This window comes from Podarcis tiliguerta (genome assembly GCF_965153285.1).
Source record: "Podarcis tiliguerta genome assembly, chromosome: 1".
Lineage (NCBI taxonomy): Eukaryota > Metazoa > Chordata > Lepidosauria > Squamata > Lacertidae > Podarcis > Podarcis tiliguerta.
Genome location: NC_139534.1, coordinates 93468660 through 93488132, shown reverse-complemented (window position 1 = coordinate 93488132; position 19473 = coordinate 93468660). Strand labels below are relative to the sequence as shown.

Below are 19473 nucleotides of genomic sequence, written 5' to 3'. Positions count from 1 at the left end.
AAGCCTATAAGGAACTGTTCCAACCGTAAACCTTTCTCTCGCCATCCGCCGGCTAAGATGAATATACCGTCGCCCCTGAGCAAACGCTATGCCGTGTGCGGTACAACGAATGTCCTGAAGAATGACAACAACTCTCCCGAGAAGCCACAGAACGTTTCGTGGGCTCCTGCCTATCCCTTTCCCGGCGGTGGCTCCGTAGGCCTCACTGCACGGAGGCCGCCATGTTGTACGGAACGAGGGCGCTGCCGCGACGCCAATCCGCAACCGCCATTTAGGCCTTGAAGCGAGGTTGGCACTTGGAGGCGCATGCGCGCGGTCTGGCGGTTATTTTGAATCCCGCCGTCGGAGCCTAGTCGGGCGCTGTGCCTTCAGTCGCGGGGAGGCCTCAAAGGAGACGGGTGTGCGGCTGAAGACCGGACCCGGGAAGGTGAGCGGGGAGCGAGGGCGTCGCGCCAGAAGCGTCGGCGTGAGAAGGGAGCGAGGCTTAATCTGGCAAGTGGGGCGGGGGGGCGCTTCGCGGCCTCCCCAAATCTCCTTCCTCGCGTGGCTCTGGGCTCGGCGCTGGCGATCCTGAAGCGGCTGCTCCCTCCCTCGCCCGCCTGCTCTCCACCCCCGCCGAGTTGCTTTAACCCTGGTTTCTTTTTCTTTTTAAAAATTATTTAATTTTCACCTTTTGAAATTTACAACCAACTAAAATAAAATGAGATTTCCATGCATTCCCCTGAACTTTCTCTCCTCCCCTTTGTGTATGTTACCTTTTCCCTCCTGTATCTTCTCTATTAAATCTCCATGACAACCGTTAAACTACAAGTCTCATTCTAATCCTACTAATATTTTTCATTGTTTGCAATGATTTTTAAGGTAAATTATATATTTTTCCCTATTCCTTATTTGGTCTTCCTGGTTTCTAATTCTTCCGGTCATTTTTGCTATTTCGGCATAATCCATCCGTTTAATCTGCCACTCTCCTCTCTGGTAGGAATTGTGTCTTCTTTCAATCTCTGGTCTAACAACATCTGAGCAGCTTTCCCCTAATTTCTTTCCCGCCTTGACCCATTTCTAGCGCGCGACGTTGACTTAAGTGGGGCTTACTTCCGAGTAAACCGTGCACTGCGGGGCAACCTCGAGTTAGCGCATTTCTGCTGGCCCCTTTGTTGGAAGTAAGGAAAAGGCAAGCGAGGTAACTTATATAGTACTGCCAGATGTTCCTGCTTCTGGCTCGCTAGATTTAGGCTGGAGGCCCACTTTCCTGGGAGTAAGCTCCCTTGCTTTTGAGTAGACGTTTATAGGAGTGTGCTGCTAAAGGCCCAGTTTAAAGAGTCATTTGTGATAATTGAATTACATCATGGTGGTTCCCCCCCCCCCCCGAGATGCGCTTTGAAGAAGGAATACTTTAAAACTAACTCACCTGATCATGGGGGGGTGGTAGAAAAAACTAAATGACAGCAGAAACTGGAGAAGTTTACTGGAAAGATGACAGCTGGCTTAAGATTTTATGTTGTGAACCATGGTATATACTACTACTACTATTTTTTATTATTATTTATACCCCGCCCATCTGGCTGGGTTTCCCTAGCCACTCTGGGCGGCTTCCAACAAACTATTAAAAATACAATCAAACATTAAAAACGTCCCTAAACAGGGCAGCCTTCAGATGTCTTCTAAAAGTCAGATAGTTGTTTCTTTAAATACAAATTCAATAAATAAATAATAATAAAGACTAGGGGGGGGAGCGGTCCTGTGAAGTTAAGTGGGTGGCTAAATTGGAAGTTATGGAATAGCTTCTCCAGAGAGGCTAGCCTGGCATCTTCTTTATGGTCTTCCCACCAATTGAAGATCATTTTATTCACTCACACTTATGAATTTGTGTTTTAAAACCAATCCAAGTCTTTCAGTATTTAAATGTGGTTATAACTAAACTATACACTTTTGCTCCTTCAGTATGATTTTTATTCTGGCCTGCAAATTGTGTTATTCTGTAGTAGAAGGAACATCTTATTGTTTTTATTGGGTTCTTTTTTAAAATTACTGTATTTTTTAGGTTTAATATTTTATAATGTGTGGTTTTGCTTTATAAGCTGTCTAGAGTTTTATTGATGGTAGCCAAATACTGTAGTGTCCATCATTTTTCATTTAATTTTGTCTCAAAAAACACCTGTGGTAGCTTGTTGTACTGTGCTTTCACACAGTTTTAAGACTAATTTTGCACTTGTTGTAGGAAACGAGTCTCCCAAAATGGACAAGATTTATTCCGAAATGAGTGATGAAAAGTAAGTTGTGCTTTCAGTGCATGCCTTTTCTATGATGACAATTTGTTGTTTTTTATTTGCTGATTGTTATGTCTATTAGCTGATGGCCTGTGAGATTACAATGCGTGTGCTTTGTATTTGAGTAATGACTGTTTACTTTCATAAAAGTTCTGAAATTTTAAACCCGTATTTTACTTTTCAGAAAGTTCCTTGCTTTTCACTGTAAACAATTTTGCATAAGGTGTGTTGAGGAGGATTGAGGTTTAACTTTCACAGAGTTTTACTTTTTCTTTTTTAGTGACTTCACAGAGGGCAGAAAGAAAAGAAGGATTTCCTCAGTAAGTGTAACTTTGAATAAGATCTATATATATATATATTTTATTTTAGAAGAAATGTAGCAATTGACTAGGCCAGTCAAATGACCACGCAGCAGTCAGAGAAATAAAGCAAGAAAGTTTTAATTATTTGCCGTCAGCAAGCAATGGTGCAGAGGAATAAGTTCCAAGTCCGGCCCCTCCAAACAGGGGAGGCTTCCCTTTATACGGTACATTCTTAAATCAGGTCTTTATCCAATCAAAAGTTACAGCATTACACATACTGTACAGTACTCAGATAGATACATTAGGTTCCGCCTGGAGACAAGAACTGCTTTGCCTAGAGATTGTGTTCCAGATGGATACATTAGGTTCTGCCTAGAGTTAAGGCATGAGGAGTTGGACATTCATGTCTTCCATGTCCTTATGTGGTAATCTTTATCAGCCTATCTCTGTGTGTCTCTGGGTAGTGGATGTCTGAGTGTATTTACTGGATATGGGGGCCTGGCCAGATCAACAGAATGGCTTCCTTGCTTAACATTTTAACTCAAAATGGCTTCCCTGAGCACGTTGCCACAGTAGATAGTAGTAATCCTGACTTCACTCGCTTGTACAGAGAGAAATTAGTTCATTGGTCTTATCCTCCTGTTAGTGATTTTGTATTTGTTGTGCTAACGATTATAGTTGGCCTGATTACATCCTACATTTTGTCATTTTATTGTGTAACCCACCTGATGAACAGTGGGAAATAAATGAATAAAATAAATAAAATGAAAACAAATGCAATGCAAAACCTTTGCAATTATCTATGTATTATCCACATTATTCCTGTCCTAGGGATAACTTTATTCCTGACCTGCAGCTACATACATACATAATTTTATTTGTGTGCCACCTTTCCGCAGTTAAAACCATGCTCAAGGTGGCTTACAACATGAAAAATAAATAATTACAAATATAACAAAAGTAGTCATAAAGAATAAAACATCAAAAGGTATACAACCAAATTGAAACAATTTCTGCATAAATCATAACATCCAACATAAAGATACAAAAAATTAATAACAGCAACACCCCTGCTTCCAAAATGGTGTCCCCGCCCCCAAATAATGTAGCAGCTGGAGTCAATCAGGTCCGCACTCTCCTAGGCCAGGTAGAAAAAGGCCTGCAAGGCAGTGAGCCGGACTTCCCAAACTCAAAGAACGTATCATAATGAAATTCTGAATATTCTGTTCTGCAATCAAGACTCTAAACATTACATATATATTGTGCCTCTTTCTGTAATGGTGGCAAAAAAGAGAGAGCTAATTTTCTGATACCAAATGTACTCTGCTCTTAGAGAGCTTCATGATCTAAAACTCTGCATTTTGTGACAATTCTGTCAATAATTGGCTAAAACTTATTTTTTTAACAATAGTTTAAGCTGTCATGTGAACCTATATTTAATACATATGCCAGGTTTCCTGCTTTCTGAGTTATCGTGCAAAGTGAAACTTCTAGAACAATCTGTAGACTGAATCTTAAGCCATTTGTGCGTAGGGAAGGGGAAAAGCCTCAGCCAGATTTTATAGAAATTCTTGCTACTGCAGCTCTGCAGACAAAAATGCAAGCAACTGTTTAGTTCCAAGTGTCTTGCAGTGTTATCTATGGAAATAATGCTACAACAGTGTATGAAGTTCATTTCCATACATGAAAATGTTTATTTGGATTGCAGACATAGTAAATACATTTGGTAATTTTCTTTAGGACAGTTCCATTCTTCTTTTCAGTTGGAGTGTGTTCATCTGCCTTTGACTTGAAATATTCAGACTGCCAGTCTTGGTTATTAAAAATTACAAGGATAGTAAGGAATGAATTACTATCCTGAGTGACAATTTAGAAATCTGCTTTAAGTGCATTAGTGCATCTTGGAGATATATGCATACAGTACTACTATTTTGAATAGCAGAAGTTGTTCCACAAACCAGAAATCTGTTTACTGTGTAATATGCAATGTTGCTTTAATAAATAGTTTTGTAGCTGCTTCAGAAATTGTTTTCTCAATGATGCCTATTTCCTTTGTAGATTTTAAAAGCTCCCCAGACCCCTCTCCGTGACTTAGGGAGTGGAAATGAATTAACTCAGGTAGGCATTACATTACATGGAGTGAGGTCATCTCCAAATGTAAGTCAGTGTCTGTAACCTACCACTGGTTAATTTTTTTAAAAAAAGATGTCTTGGTTGACCACAAACTTGACATGAGCCAACAGTGTGACGCGGCAGCTAAAAAAGCCAATGCAATTCTGGGCTGCATCAATAGGAGTATAGCATCTAGATCAAGGGAAGTTATAGTGCCACTGTATTCTGCTCTGGTCAGACCTCACCTGGAGTACTGTGTCCAGTTCTGGGCACCACAGTTCAAGAAGGACACTGACAAACTGGAACGTGTCCAGAGGAGGGCAACCAAAATGGTCAAAGGCCTGGAAACAATGCCTTATGAGGATCGGCTAAGGGAGCTGGGCATGTTTAGCCTGGAGAAGAGGAGGTTAAGGGGTGATATGATAGCCATGTTCAAATATATAAAAGGATGTCACATAGAGGAGGGAGAAAGGTTGTTTTCTGCTGCTCCAGAGAAGCGGACACGGAGCAATGGATACAAACTACAAGAAAGAAGATTCCACCTAAACATTAGGAAGAACTTCCTGACAGTAAGAGCTGTTCGACAGTGGAATTTGCTGCCAAGGAGTGTGGTGGAGTCTCCTTCTTTGGAGGTCTTTAAGCAGAGGCTTGACAACCATATGTCAGGAGTGCTCTGATGGTGTTTCCTGCTTGGCAGGGGGTTGGACTCGATGACCCTTGTGGTCTCTTCCAACTCTATGATTCTATTCTATTCTATGTCTATATTTTAAAAAGTGTATAACTTCTTGACATATTTATTTTGAAGTAGCCTTGTCTCAAGTTAGTGGGTGAACCTCACTGCTGCCATCCCACTTGAGGAGCAGCTTTCAATGCAGTGGAGTAGCCTGGTAATGTAATGTTGGGGAACCTCTGGTCTGCATGCCTAATTAAGCCTGTTAGGGGACCTAATTTGGCCAATAAGGCCCAGCCTACCAGTGCTACATCTGACATCATATACTACCTTCTCGGTAGTGGCGCCCGCCCTGTGGAACGCCCTCCCATCAGGTGTCAAAGAGATAAAAAACTACCTGAAATTTAGAAGACATCTGAAGGCAGCCCTGTTTAGGGAAGTTTTTAATGTGTGACATTTTAATGTATTTTTAATCTTTGTTGGAAGCCGCCCAGAGTGGCTGGGGAAACCCAGCCAGATGGGTGGGGTGCAAATAAATTATTATTATTATTATTATTATTAATATTATTATTATTATTATTATTATTATTATTATTATTATATGCCTGTGCAAGAGCCATCTATCAGTTTATTGGCTTCAGTGAAGAAGCCCACTTCCTTTGCCCATAAAGTTTGATTTCATTTCCAGTGGACAAAAGAAAATGGCATGTTGGAGGAGGTTTCTTCCACTTCCCCATTCCTGCTACAGCTCCTTAAATCTGCTTGGGGAACCTTTCAAAGCAGCATGAAAAATGTGTGGATGTGTTGCAAAGGGACCAAGGAATCAGAGAAAATTGCCTCCCTTCATTTTACATTTGCAGATTGCTGTGCTGGATCAAAAGCATTGGATTTCACCCAACGGGTTAATTTGCATGTATGGGTGCAATCCAAACTGTCTATGCCACTGGGTGACTTGAAAACCAGCTCCATGAGCATTGGATATTTAGCATGTTTGCAATTTAAATGTGTTCAGGTACCATAGATATATAAGTCTGTTCCTAAAGGTTAATTTTCAATAATAACACTTAATATCAGGTATCCTGGTTGAAAGCTTTCATATAAAAGTTGCTGCCTATGCATTTAATTTCTGTGTTGCATATTCAGGACTGCAATGTTGAAAAACGTCAGAGAAACTCCAGGCGTGTCAGTTTTGCAGCTACTATCAGGTAAGCTTATTCTTAAAGTAGCAGATCTATAAAACTGGTCTTGAATGCAAACAGCCCCAAACTCCACACTAAAAAGCTATAGATCCTTATCAGCTGTCTACATTCTCTCTTAGATTGATGAGTGAAATGCTTGTTAAGGCAAGATTTAAAAATATCAATTTAGCTGCTCTTTACTTAATGGAATATGGGGTATTTAAAAATCCCAGCATACTGTTCTGACGGTCCTAAACAATATGCACTGTTATTCTACAGACTAATATTACCACTTTTTAACACATTTGGAAACAAGTTTGGAAGATGGATCATTGCTTGTGGTGTGTACTGACATCCCATTTGGTCTCATTGCATTGCAGATTTTTTGCTATTGTCAGAATATACTAAATACAGTGGTGCCTCGCAAGATGAAAAGAATCCGTTCCGTGAGTCTCTTCGTCTAGCGGCTTTTTTCGTCTTGCGAAGCAAGCCCATTAGTGGATTAGCGCTATTAGCGGTTTAGCGGCTATTAGCGGCTATTAAAGGCTTAAGGGATTAGCGGATTAGCTGCTAAAAGGCTATTAGCAGCTTAGTGCCTTAGAAAAAGGGGGTGGGGAGCAGAAAAAAACCCCCAGGAATCGCAAGACATTTTCGTCTTGCAAAGCAAGCCCATAGAGAAATTCGTCTTGCGAAGCACCTCCAAAACGGAAAACCCTTTCGTCTAGCGGGTTTTCCGTCTTGCGAGGCATTCGTCTTGCGGGGCACCACTGTAGTGCTATTTGTGGAATGGAGACAGTTTCTAAGCACAAAAATAGAAACACAATTTTATTATTTTATGCTAGCATGGCTTAGTGATTAGGGTCAGCCTAGGACTGGGAGACCCAGGTTCATACTGTGCCATTCATTCTCGCGTTTAGCATGATCCATCTCCCAGGGTTGTGAGAAGCAAGGGGAGAGAACTGTTTTTAATTATTTAAAACATTTATGTACTGCTCTTCATTTAAATCATAACAGACCAGTTCACAATATATGAATATAATGCATTTTAATATGTGGATTGTAGTGTAAGAAAACACACCAAGATACAAATGACTGAATCCAACAATACATTACAACCAAGCTAGGAATTAAAAGCAAATGAATGGATACGTTTTAAGAAAGGGCCAAAAACTCAGCCTGTCAATTATAAAAGGTTAAATCAAGTTTTAAAACTTTTATGTTATAAAAGCTAACTGCTCTATCCACAATTAACTTGTGCACTCTCCCAATAGCATACTTTAGTTCCAACTTTGCATGAATGCAAGGGACTCCTTGTATCCTGAGCTGTGACAAAATCAAAGTCGGTGCACATATAGGGTTTTATTTAGGGTGGTTTTTTTTATTGGGTTGTTGTATTTTGATTTTATGTATTTGAACTGCCCTGAGACCTTCGGGTATAGGACGGTATAGAAATTAAATAAATAAATAATATGAATGTTTGTTTTCTTTACAGCAAATATTTCCAAGTTAGTAAAATTGTAATTCCCTTTGTCTGTGTGTTTTAGCATCTTCCCATCAGATCCTCCAACCACTGAGGTATCGGACCATACCGGTGAGAACTTTTGATCATTTTTATGTTTTGGGATGATAACGAGAGCCTTATTACATTCACCAACATCAATGTTGATGTTTCTTTCATGATGTTTTTTGTTTAATTTTAGGAACAGCAACAGCGAAGAACCAAGACACATTTAATCAGTAAGCCTGAAATGAATTGCCTAATTGAACAGATTTCTCCGTTTTAAAGTACAGTGGTACCTTGGTTTAAGAACAGCTTAGTTTATGAACAACTTGGATTAAGAACACTGCAAACCCGGAAGTAGGTGTTTTGGTTTGTGAACTTTGCCTTGGAATAAGAACGTTTCGCTTCCTGTTGAGTGTGTTCGATTTGTAAATTGAGTCCCCTGCTGGTATGGGAAAGCACGCCTTGGTTTAAGAACACTTTGGTTTAAGAACGGACTTCCGGAACGGATTAAGTTTAAGTACCAAGGTACCACTGTAGTCTGAGACATGATTTCCAGTCATATAATACTTCTACCAGTGTTGATTGCTTAATGCAGTGTATCCTAAACTTCTGGTAAATGGGAAATCATTTTTCATGGACTGAAATTCCACCTGATAGGGTTTGTTCCTAGAGTGTGCAAGATGGCAATAGTCAGCCTCCTCTGAGGGCGTAAATTCTACCTCTGGAGTGATTGGGCTACTCAGTCTATTGCTTTCTCATGGCATGCTGGTATATTCCAATAGACAATGTGAGAATGATTGACTTGACAATGTGAGAAGGATTGACTCCTACTGCATAGGAAACTTTATTACATGCCTTTAGAGCTGGAAGAGTGATTTAACTGATAACTACATTTGTAATTGATCTTAATGGTGCCTTGGATTTCAATTAAAGTGCATGTAACAGGGTCATAGTATAATAGAAGTAGTGCTATAATTCCAGCAGTTATAGTTCTGTTAATTGCTAGTTTTCCTGTTGAGATAATCTTTGATATAAATTAAATCAAGTTATGATTTATTGTTACTGCCTTTTTAAGGAATGCAGAACTGGAGGCTGACCTGTGTAATATCACTGGTACGTATGAAAACAGCAATTACCTTTAAATATCCGCTGCTTTTTAATAATATATTAAAATTTTGTATGATATGGTTTTGTAAATATATTTGCTACTTGGAAGTGACATAGATCGTACTTAATTTGTGCAGTAAAGCCTCAGATCCCATGTGGTGACATAGAAAGTTTGATTGCTGGGAGAACTAAACAGTCCAGCTGCTGTGAAGGATGAAGACATTGTCGATTTTGGATTAGAACAGCAATCCAACACCAGTGCCCCTTTTACCAGACTGTGAAAGATTTGGATTGGGTGGAAGTGTACCTTCGCTACTGGCAGTATCCCTGTTGGTGGGGGCCAGCAGAAAGTCTCAAAACCAGATAGTCTGAGAGAGAAGGTGGGTTTGACCTGGCCCAGGTTCCAATGGGTCCTGAGCTGGTTTTGCTGCCATCATGTGATGGCATTGGGCCTGATAAGACCTTACTGATGCACAAGCCTGGAGCTGACACAAGGATCAGACCTGATCCTGCCCTTCCTTTCACCATGGCCACTGAGAGCAGACTAGGTGGGTGTGGATGCAGCAGTGACTCTACTTCTCTGTAAAACCACACCAGTGGGAAGTTGGTTTGCACCCTGAAGCAGTGGTTTTCAACCTTTTTGAGTCCACAGCTCCCTTGACCACCTTCTTTCTGCAGCTCTCCTGTGTGTGATACAAGTGAGTCCTCATTTATGTGGGGGTTCCATTCTGGACCACTGTTCACATCACCTAAACACATAAGTGGGGATTCCCCTGTTCTGCTCCTGCCCCGCAGCTGAGCAAGTCCCGATGTCCCTGCTGCTTGCGAGCAGGAGGGACCTCAGGGCTTCTTTGCGAGGCTTAGCTGGGGGGTGGCAGGGCCCTCCAGCTGAGTGAGCTCCACGCCTCTCCAGCTCGCACTGGGGCTCACTCAGCTGGGGGGGGGGGTGCGATAGCAGCCCAAAGAAGCCGAGAAAGGAACAAGCTGTATTGTCCCAGTGATACTCCTTTCTCTGCAGTGTGAGGGGCAGAGCGATGGCAGCTTCACCTGGCAGTATATCACAGGTGAAACTGCAGCTGCTTGAGTCCCTCTGCTACCAGCGGCCGAATGTTGAAAGCGGTGCTGGTAGCAGAGGGACTCAGAAGTGGTGTCAGTGTCACCCGCAATATACTGCTGGGTAAAGCAGTAAAAAGCCATCACAGTCTGCTCCTCATACCAGTCCTGCTCAATGTATCTCTACATCGCCCAGGCCTAGGCAGACATGAAGTAGCTGGGAGGGGCGTGTTAGGGCTACTAGGGCTAACCTTTTCCAGGTCATGGTAAATTCTCCAAGGGCCAAAGTGAAAATGGCCAGTTTTTACTTTGCGCAAAGTTTTTGTGATCTTTTTCATCAGTAAAAGAAATATTTTTTTAAAAAAATGGACGAAATTATGTGGCTCTGAGGTAGAGTTAGGCCAAAAAAAGTTTGGATTCACAGCATGGGAATAATTGGTTCTTTAAAAAAAATGGACAAACCTTGATGGAGGCACACACAAGATCTCTTGGTCAGCCACCCCAGTCTGGAGTCTGATAGAATAATTGTGGCAGTTATGGCTCCTATGACCTAGCAACCCCCAGGTGGCAAGAAAAGCCAGGAAGCATGGTAGGTCTGAAATTCATGCATTAATTTGAACTAACCAGCCAATACTTTGGCTTCAGAATGTCTGTTGCGCAAATAAACAATTTTTTGATATTTTTTTTCCTTCTCAAAAGGGATGAACACCTTACTTCATGCTCCCATCAGGACACCTTTGCAACAATTGGAGGTAAAAATACATTTGTTCCTCTAACATAATACCATATATACTCGAGTATAAGCTGATCCGAATATAAGCCGAGGCACCTAATTTTAGCACAAAAAACTGGGAAAACTTAATGACTCGAGTATAAGCTGGTTCACCACACCACAAACCTGGTGGTGGCGGCGGCAGTGGCAGAGGAAGAACAAGCAGCCCAAAGGGGCTGCTTTCAGGCTGCTCGTTTCTCCACCACCACCTCTGCCGCTCGCAAGGGCAGGCATAGGAGCCGCGGTTGAGAGCACCACAGTGTCCTTGTGAGAAGCGGGCGGTGGCAGGGGGACCAGCAGCGAGAAAGGGCTCCTTTCAGGCCTGTCATGCCGCCGCCCGCCTCACTCAAGTATAAAATTCTGTATGCTAGCTTTCATCAATCAGATGTTCTTGGGCCTGCCCACCCCCCATGTTGTTCAACTACAACTTCAATGATGCCATGGTGGCTGAGGTTGATGGGCCTTCTGGTCTAACATCTGGAGGACACCAGGTTGGCAAAGACTGCTGTTAGCAAAATGAAGAGCAACACACTGAAGAATACAGTGGATGCGAACGGGGTCTGTTCCAGAGCCCCGTTTGCATCCTGAAGCGAACGCAGCCCATGGGTCGCGATTCGCTGCTTCCGTGCATGCACGTGATGTCATTTTGAGCGTCTGCACGAGCGGCAAAACCAGGAAGTAACACGGTCCGTTACTTCCGGGTCGCCGCGGAGCGCAACCTGAAAATACTTATCCCGAAGCTACTTCAACCTGAGGTATGACTGTGCTTATTTACTTTAGAAGACCTGGTTCCTCCCTGCCCCCAATCTTTGCATTGTTTGTTTAACTAGTCAGTAGTGTAAGCTGGCCTTACCATTTTGGTATCTGAAAGTTAGGTTAAATGTGCTTAGAAGTTAAATACAGTGGTACCTCGGGTTACATACGCTTCAGGTTACAGACTCCGCTAACCCAGAAATAGTGCTTCAGGTTAAGAACTTTGCTTCAGGATGAGAACAGAAATTGTGCTCCGGCGGCGCAGCAGCAGCAGGAGGCCCCATTAGCTAAAGTGGTGCTTCAGGTTAAGAACGGACCTCCGGAACGAATTGAGTACTTAACCTGAGGTACCACTGTATAGGCAGCAACCATTTTGCATGGGGGCTTCATTCCTGGCCCCCACACCCATCAGTGGAACATGCATAAGCCCGTTCCACCCCCATTCCTCCCCTCCAAAAGGATGTGCGTTTTGGCAGTCACATGTCAGTTGGACGTGCCTAAAGTGGTCACTGCCTGTACATCAGTTTCAGTAAACAGTTTGTTTCTTTTTCTTTTTTTTATAGGATAACGTAAACAACAAGCAAGAATGGAGCAAAATGGATAGGACGCTCCTCTTCTCAGATGAAAATGAAATGGATATGACGTCTGGTCACACTATAATAATTAAGCATGCCACTGAATTGAAACAAGAAGTTATACAAATGAATGATCTCAGTTTTAATAGCTGCGCTACAAAGGGGAATGAGTCCTGTTTGTCTCAACAGAAGACAAACACTGAAAACACAAACAAAATAAATTTTGATGATTTCTTGAAAAGCTTGAAGTCCACTAAACTATTTCCTTCACCCATTGCTTCAGAGGCTTCAGAAAGAAATGTGTGCCCTTCAAAGGAGAATGTATATACCTACTTAGAAGGTGGAAATAGCAAGAACACAGATTTTGGAAGACCCGCTAACAGGCAGAACTATGCAAACGTTAATGAAGGAGGTGTTAGCATAAAAAATGCTAGCAGTGATGCCTCAGTGTCTTGTTATCAGGGAACTATTCCATTTTCTATGCCCTTTGGATCTGTTACTTCTATGCCTGTTCTGCATGGTAACACTAATAGAAAAAGTGGGGTTTTAAACAATGCAGCATCCTTAAATTCTGCAGATAAAACTTCTATATTTGGATTTGGTGAGGACATGGAAATAACTAAACCCACATACTTAATAGATAATCCTACAAATGCTGCTGGATTCCAAGATATGCCATCTCAAGAAATGGGAATTGGTAAGAAAGGTATAACTCTATTAGATAAGACAGTTTTATTTTCCCTGAGTGAAGACAATGAAATGGAGTTTACCAAGAGCTGTACAGTAGCAGCGCAGTATGATATACAGCAGTGTGAAAGAACATCTCAAGTGCCCTCCTTACAACCTTTGGATAAAACTGTTTATCATAACAACATGGATGAGACTAAAGCCATAACAACCATAATAGATCAACCTGTAAAAGCTGCTGGTGCCCAAGCTATGCAAAAACAAAGTGAGGAGGGATCAACTAATGTAACCGGACCAGCTTGTGACAAAACTCTTGTATTTCCCCAGAGTGAAGACAATGAAATGGAGTTTACCAAGAGCCTTACAATGGCAGTAGAGGAAGCTCCTCTAGTACAATCACGGATACCTGCAGGGAGTACCAACATGTCTGTATTTAGCAGTAACATGGCAATAAGCAAGTCCACAGCTTTTCCAGAAGGTAAAACGATTATGTATATGCACAATGACGGCATGGAAGTAACTAAGCCTATAAGTCACATAATCAGTACATCTCAAGAAGATACTGGTTTCAACCCTTTGCGGTTGAAGAAAAAAGAGATGGACAAGGTGATTCGATCAAGTTCAGCCAAGGAAGAGACCATGTGTTGCTTGGATAAAGACAATGAGATGACGTTTATGAGGAGCCATACAGTGTCAGTAAATAGTGATATTATTATCCCATGGGCCAAGGTAGCTACTCAAGTACTGTCCTCAGCTCCGGTAGATAAAAACAGTATGTCCACACACAGCAGTGATGCAGCAATAACGAAATCCACTACTTTTGTTCCTGCAAATAAAACGATAATGTGTAATAACTCAATGGAAATAACAAAACCCATATCGAGTGCATTTTTAAACAGATGTTTCAAGTCTTTGCCGCAGCAAGAGATGAGCAATACCACAATACCGGGCTCAGTTACAGATAATACTGTTCTTGCCCTACATGATAATGAAATGGAGATGACAAAGTGCCATACAATAACTGTAAATGTTGATAACATCTCCCAGTCAGAAAACTCCCCCCATGTACAATTTCATCAGGATGATATGAACATTGCAGGATCTTATGCCATTACTAAAAACCCTAAGGGAAACTTGCCTTGGAATGTGATGAAGCTGGAAATGGATGCTGGAAGGGAACCCTCGTCAGATCAAATTGCAACATTAGGTGTGGCTGGCACAGAAATGATTAAAAGGCAGACAATGCCATTTGACAGCAGAACATCCATGTACTGCCAGCCAGCTAGCCAAGCTAAGCTCTTAGGCCATCCCAATAAGACTGATGCATTTGCATTTTACCAGGATGGCACAGAAGTCACAATCCTGCCACCTAGTGCTGTTAATGGGAGCCTGGAGGCACCTGAGAAACAAGAAATGCTAACTAAAAACTTAAGACAGAATTTAGGTAATGTACCTTTCCCTACATGTAGGGGGACATTGCAAGATATAGAAGCTACTAGAAATCAAGCAGTTATCACTTACGACCCTAACTATCCATGTGATGCTGAGAAACAAAGACCAAAGTCCTCCACAAGGTCAGAAGAAAAGGCTTTTGGATTTTTAGGCAGTGAGAACATGGAGGTGAATGGTGTTAAAAATCAATGTTTTCATTCTCGGACAAAATCTAGCTCTGAATTTCCCCATTTCAGTTATGGGGGGAAACACGATGCCCAAATTGACAATGATATCTCTCAAAAATGCAATTCACCTGCCAGTGTGACGTTACCTATAGCTCTGGAAATTGACCCAGAACAGCAGAACTTTTTGAAAACCCAAGAGAAACAGCTGGAATCCCGCACATTTAACGCTGATTTTGCAAAAGAATCTACACTGAATGATGGATATTGTGAAAAAAATGATTTTACATTTCCAGTTAAAATGTCTGCGTCATATACAAAGTTACATGAGGAAACTGCTGTTGAATCAAACACAGAGAGAATGTGCATGTCAACTGCTGAATTCAAGAGCCTGAATGATGATCCAAGAAAGTTGTCTCAGTCAAGACAGGTTGGTAGGTTTGCTGGAGAAACAGAGGCTTTTCCAGTTGATAAAATAACTAAAAAATGTGATACTGTGTTGTATGACTGGAGTAGCACTGCAAAAGATAATAACATGGACCCTCCTCCCATCAATAACGTTACTTCAGAGGAGGAACCAATCCTTCTGTCTAAACTATCTGATGTTGTCAGTGATTGTTCAAAGCTTAATGATAATGGGAAGAAGTCTGAACTTTTCCTACCCTCTCAAGACATTGGGAAAGAATTGCCCCAAATGGCAGTGAAGCCAGCTGATCATTTGGAGTTGAGAGAAGATGTAAAAAAAGTATCTAATATTCCTACTGCTTCTAATGAGTGGACCAACAATGATTTTACAGATGTTGCTCCTCTCTCTGTGCCCTTAAATGCCATGTGGAACGATAGCTGTAAGATGAAAAAATCAGCCCTGGGTATCTTCCCACCTAAACTGCCAAATAAAAGGAAGCCTACTGTTTCTAATGTAGAATATATTGGTGCCAGATCAGAAGAGAAGGTAGAAACTCAAGGTTCAAAAATCACTCAGTTTCTCAGGAGATCCCTGGACAAAGTTACCCCCAACTTGAGTCCATCTCATTATATAGATGAAGAACTGCTTCCTGCATGTGTAGGTGAAATGGATTTTGATGAGTCTTTAGGTTGTGAAGTGCCAGAAAAGCTGATGAATGAAAAGGAGCTTGCTGATAATGAGGGCTGTCTGCTTGGAGTATTTGAAACAAGTAACAGGAAGAGAAGATCTTGGAATCAAGATGATGAGAAACTTCAGCAGGAAAAGAAGCGCAAGACGGACGAGGGCTGGAATGATGCAGTAGAGTTAAAGCAGGTGGGTTTAAGATGATTCTTTGGCACTTGGTCACATTTTCTTGAGTCTGTAAAATCACCTATGAATTAATGAACAAAGTACATATTTAACAGTGGGTTTTATCCTAAAGGAAGCTGAAATGGTATAGTAGCTATAAATTCATTAAGTGGCTTGGGGCAACTGATTATTCTTTCAGTTGTAGTGCTGTGCTCCTGAAGGGTGGGTAAGAAATAACATTTTTAAAAAATCAGCTGGTCTTTCAAATATTTGGTGATCCACAGCAAACAAAGAAATAGTTGAGTTGCTGTATCAACAAAATAATCTTGCTAATTTAACTTTTATTGAATAATTTTTTTTAATTATTATTTTAGCCCCTCTCCAGCACAATGTTAGCTCATGAAACACAGGAAGGTGAAAATGTTGCCCACCTATTAGCTACAAATATGGAAAAGAAGCAAAGCATCAACAGCAGCTCTTTGGATTCGGTTAAGGCTGATACAGACTTCTCTAGTAAGAATTCCTTCTTATCTGATTATATTGATTTCAACTAATTCAATCAGTAAAGAACACTACAGTATCTTGTATGTAATAGAGGTATTCAGGAATGAATGACTTCACAAGCACACCTATGCAAATAGGATAGATAAGCGTCTAAATGAGACACTTTTTTGTATTTAGTGTCATCTAAGGGTTTCAATGGAATTTCTCAAAATAACTTGTCAAAAGATTATACCTGATTTGTGCCCATATGCATAGTCTTGCTTCTTCAGGTTACTGTTCTACTTTTGCAAGTCCAGGTAGACTCTCCCCCCCCCCCCCCCCCGCATTTCAACAATATCTTAGAGCAAGAAGCTGCTGGAGGAAAGGACAGTGAATTGAGGTCTACTTAGTTTGGGGCAATTTTCCTTTCTCAGCAGCCCTGTATCCCTGCCCCACCCACTCCAACCCTCTGGTGAAACTTTTGAGTGGGTGCAGATAGCTGTCGTGGTGAATTAAGCCAGTAAAAAAATATCCTGTAAACTTACTTAACCTACTTGGAATCCAAACCATCACCTCTGATTAGAGTCTCCTCTGAGATGCTTCTTCAAGGTGGGAAGCTGTAATTGAAAAAAGTGCCAGGTCCTCTGCTCTCATACAGTTTTCAGTCATGCTCTTACCACAATTTACCCTTTCTTCCTATGGCACTGCTAAGAAGACAGTTGCCTTGCTGACTAAGACTAGAAGTCCATCTCCTTCAGTGTTCTGTTTTCAAAAAGAGCCAGCAAGCCCACACACAGGGTATGATGAATATAGATAGGCTATTTGCCCCAGTATTTATGGAAGTCTATTGACACTAATAAGAAGCTTATGTTCTTAGCTTTTAGGGTTAATCACTATTGATAGATTGATCCTTAACTGATGGTTGATCCACCCTAAACTTGTCCGGTGCTGTTGAAAACTCTCTGGCATTGCTGCATATTGTTTTGGTAAACTCTAGAAGATACCCATGTATTAAACTGTCTGCAGAAGGCTATTGGATGGTGCCTCCTCTCTCTGCCAGGAGGAACATAATGGCAAGGGGGAAACTAGCCTGGCTCTGGCTATTGGTCAGAAATGAGCAACTGCAAAGAGCTGCTCTTCTCTCCCCTCCCCCGGAAAAAACTGTTCCAACTGCCAATTGCCCTGAGATTTAGAACCAAAGGAAAAGGCACCCTGTTCTCAGCATTGGTCAGAGCATCAGGAGCTGCTGCGTGTAATCTGCCTTCAATAGTATTTGAATCATCTAAAGATTTTACATAACATTTTTAATGCTTCTAGTATTTTGAGAACAGCATTTTGTTATTAACTACACTATTTGTATTTTTTTTATTTTATAAACCTCCATATTTTGAATTGGGGGTGCAGATCTACTCGGTTACAGGCACTTCATTATTAAGATCTCAAAGATCACCAGGACTTGATCTAACAAAGATCACAATCCTAAATCAAATATAATAAATCACTTCAGACCACTAGTCTAGACTGAAGTGGCCTTTACTTAACATTGATATGTTGTGGGTTCTGTATATAATTGGGACAAAATTTCTTGTTTAGCATGTCTGTTTTTCTCCTAGTTCAGCAAAATAGTGAAATGGAGATTCCGCTTCTCACGAACATTATTTGTGACCAAAATTTGAAGGAGGTATGTAAGAAGCTTAAAGCCCTTTAATTCTCTTTTCTGTGAACATTGTGTTTATTGCTGCAGTTATAGAATAACACCCCTAGTGAGATCCAGCTGGCTTCCATTTTAGATGTGTAATTTAAGACATATTCAGATAGTCTTATCTCCATTACCAGACGCCTCTGAATGTTACTGCTGTTTGTTGTGTTTGTGTTGTTTCTGCTGAGGCTGCTTTTTATTTATCATTTTAATCTTGGCATTATGATTTGTGTTTGTTTTTGATCTAGAACCTCAGGCAATACTAAGACTATTTTAAGTAGCTATGTGTGAACACTTCATTTTCAGAAACTGCAGGATGGTACTATCACAGTCGGTGAATTTTTCACACTCCTCCAAGTTGATGTGATACACTCTCCTCACCAGAGTTTGGTCTCGCCCAAAGTAAGTATACAAACATACAGATCTACATTTAATGACATATGTAAAATATGTGGTTGGAAATTGTTACAAGACCCACACTATATAGACTCATCAACTCTTCTTGACTTTTTGCTTCAGTTTCAGAATGAGCTTGGTGATGACTTGTACCATATGTTAACTGAGATCCATTAGTACTTGTATGTGCGTTTGTAACTCTTCATACAACCGTTACAGTCGGCGACAGCTTCATTAACCATGAGCTTGGCCAAAGTTTGCTTTTGTCTTTCTTGCTCTTGGGCAATTTAAAAAGCCTCTGGTCTTTTCAGAACCCCTGCAGCAATAAAGACACACTTAACAACTGGCTGTAATTCTTCTATTTGAATATACGTCATGTCTTTTGGACTCTTAAATATATGAACCCCTGTTGACTTTTATTTTCCTCTCTATAGCATGCAGTTAACACAGCTCTTACCCCGGAAGATGAGTTTTTGAACGAGTACATTTACTGTCCCAAGTTCCAAATTTACAAAGAAGATTGCCAAGCTCTCTACAAGATAATAGAAGAGTAAGATGCTTGCAAATTTTGTTCATAGAGTATATTTTTGATTACTGCAACTTCTGTCAGATGTGTGTTATCATTGATATAAGCTGATCTCTTCAATAGGGTTTGCATGACATTTTTGCTGGGAATTTCACAAGCTCTTTTAAATGCGGATATTGAAGTTGTCTGTGCGCCTTACAAGTATGCTGGAGAATGCAAGCACATTTTTGCATGACATTTTTGCTCTTCCATATTTAGCCTTTCCTCCCTCCCACCCTTTGTTCCCAATTTTCTGGGATACAGTGGCCATATGTGTTATCTGAACCCTCTTATTAACTGGAAGAGATTGAAATTGGTGATAAAAAACCAGGCAACTATAAATGGTTATCTCCCCGCCCGCCCGCCCCAGTAGAAACGCTTCCACAATTGTTTTATTGTTTACATATGTATACAGAAAAGAAGTGAATGAAGAACGATGTGATCTAGGTAGAGATGCTGGAGGATTTAATTTACTCTAC

General features: G+C 41.0%; 1 protein-coding gene across 1 annotated transcript in view; it reads left to right on the top strand.

The window, feature by feature from the left end:
• Positions 1–19473, top strand: part of KNL1 (kinetochore scaffold 1) — a 31492-nt gene continuing 12019 nt past the window's right edge. The window contains exons 1-14 of the mRNA XM_083453272.1: positions 1–427; positions 2219–2270; positions 2548–2587; positions 4628–4687; positions 6495–6556; positions 8074–8120; positions 8230–8266; positions 9109–9146; positions 10893–10945; positions 12282–15875; positions 16226–16364; positions 17948–18015; positions 18340–18435; positions 18864–18979. Of these exons, the coding sequence (XP_083309398.1) occupies positions 2236–2270; positions 2548–2587; positions 4628–4687; positions 6495–6556; positions 8074–8120; positions 8230–8266; positions 9109–9146; positions 10893–10945; positions 12282–15875; positions 16226–16364; positions 17948–18015; positions 18340–18435; positions 18864–18979 (4385 nt within the window). The 5' untranslated portion in view covers positions 1–427; positions 2219–2235. The remainder of the gene's footprint in view (positions 428–2218; positions 2271–2547; positions 2588–4627; positions 4688–6494; positions 6557–8073; positions 8121–8229; positions 8267–9108; positions 9147–10892; positions 10946–12281; positions 15876–16225; positions 16365–17947; positions 18016–18339; positions 18436–18863; positions 18980–19473) is intronic.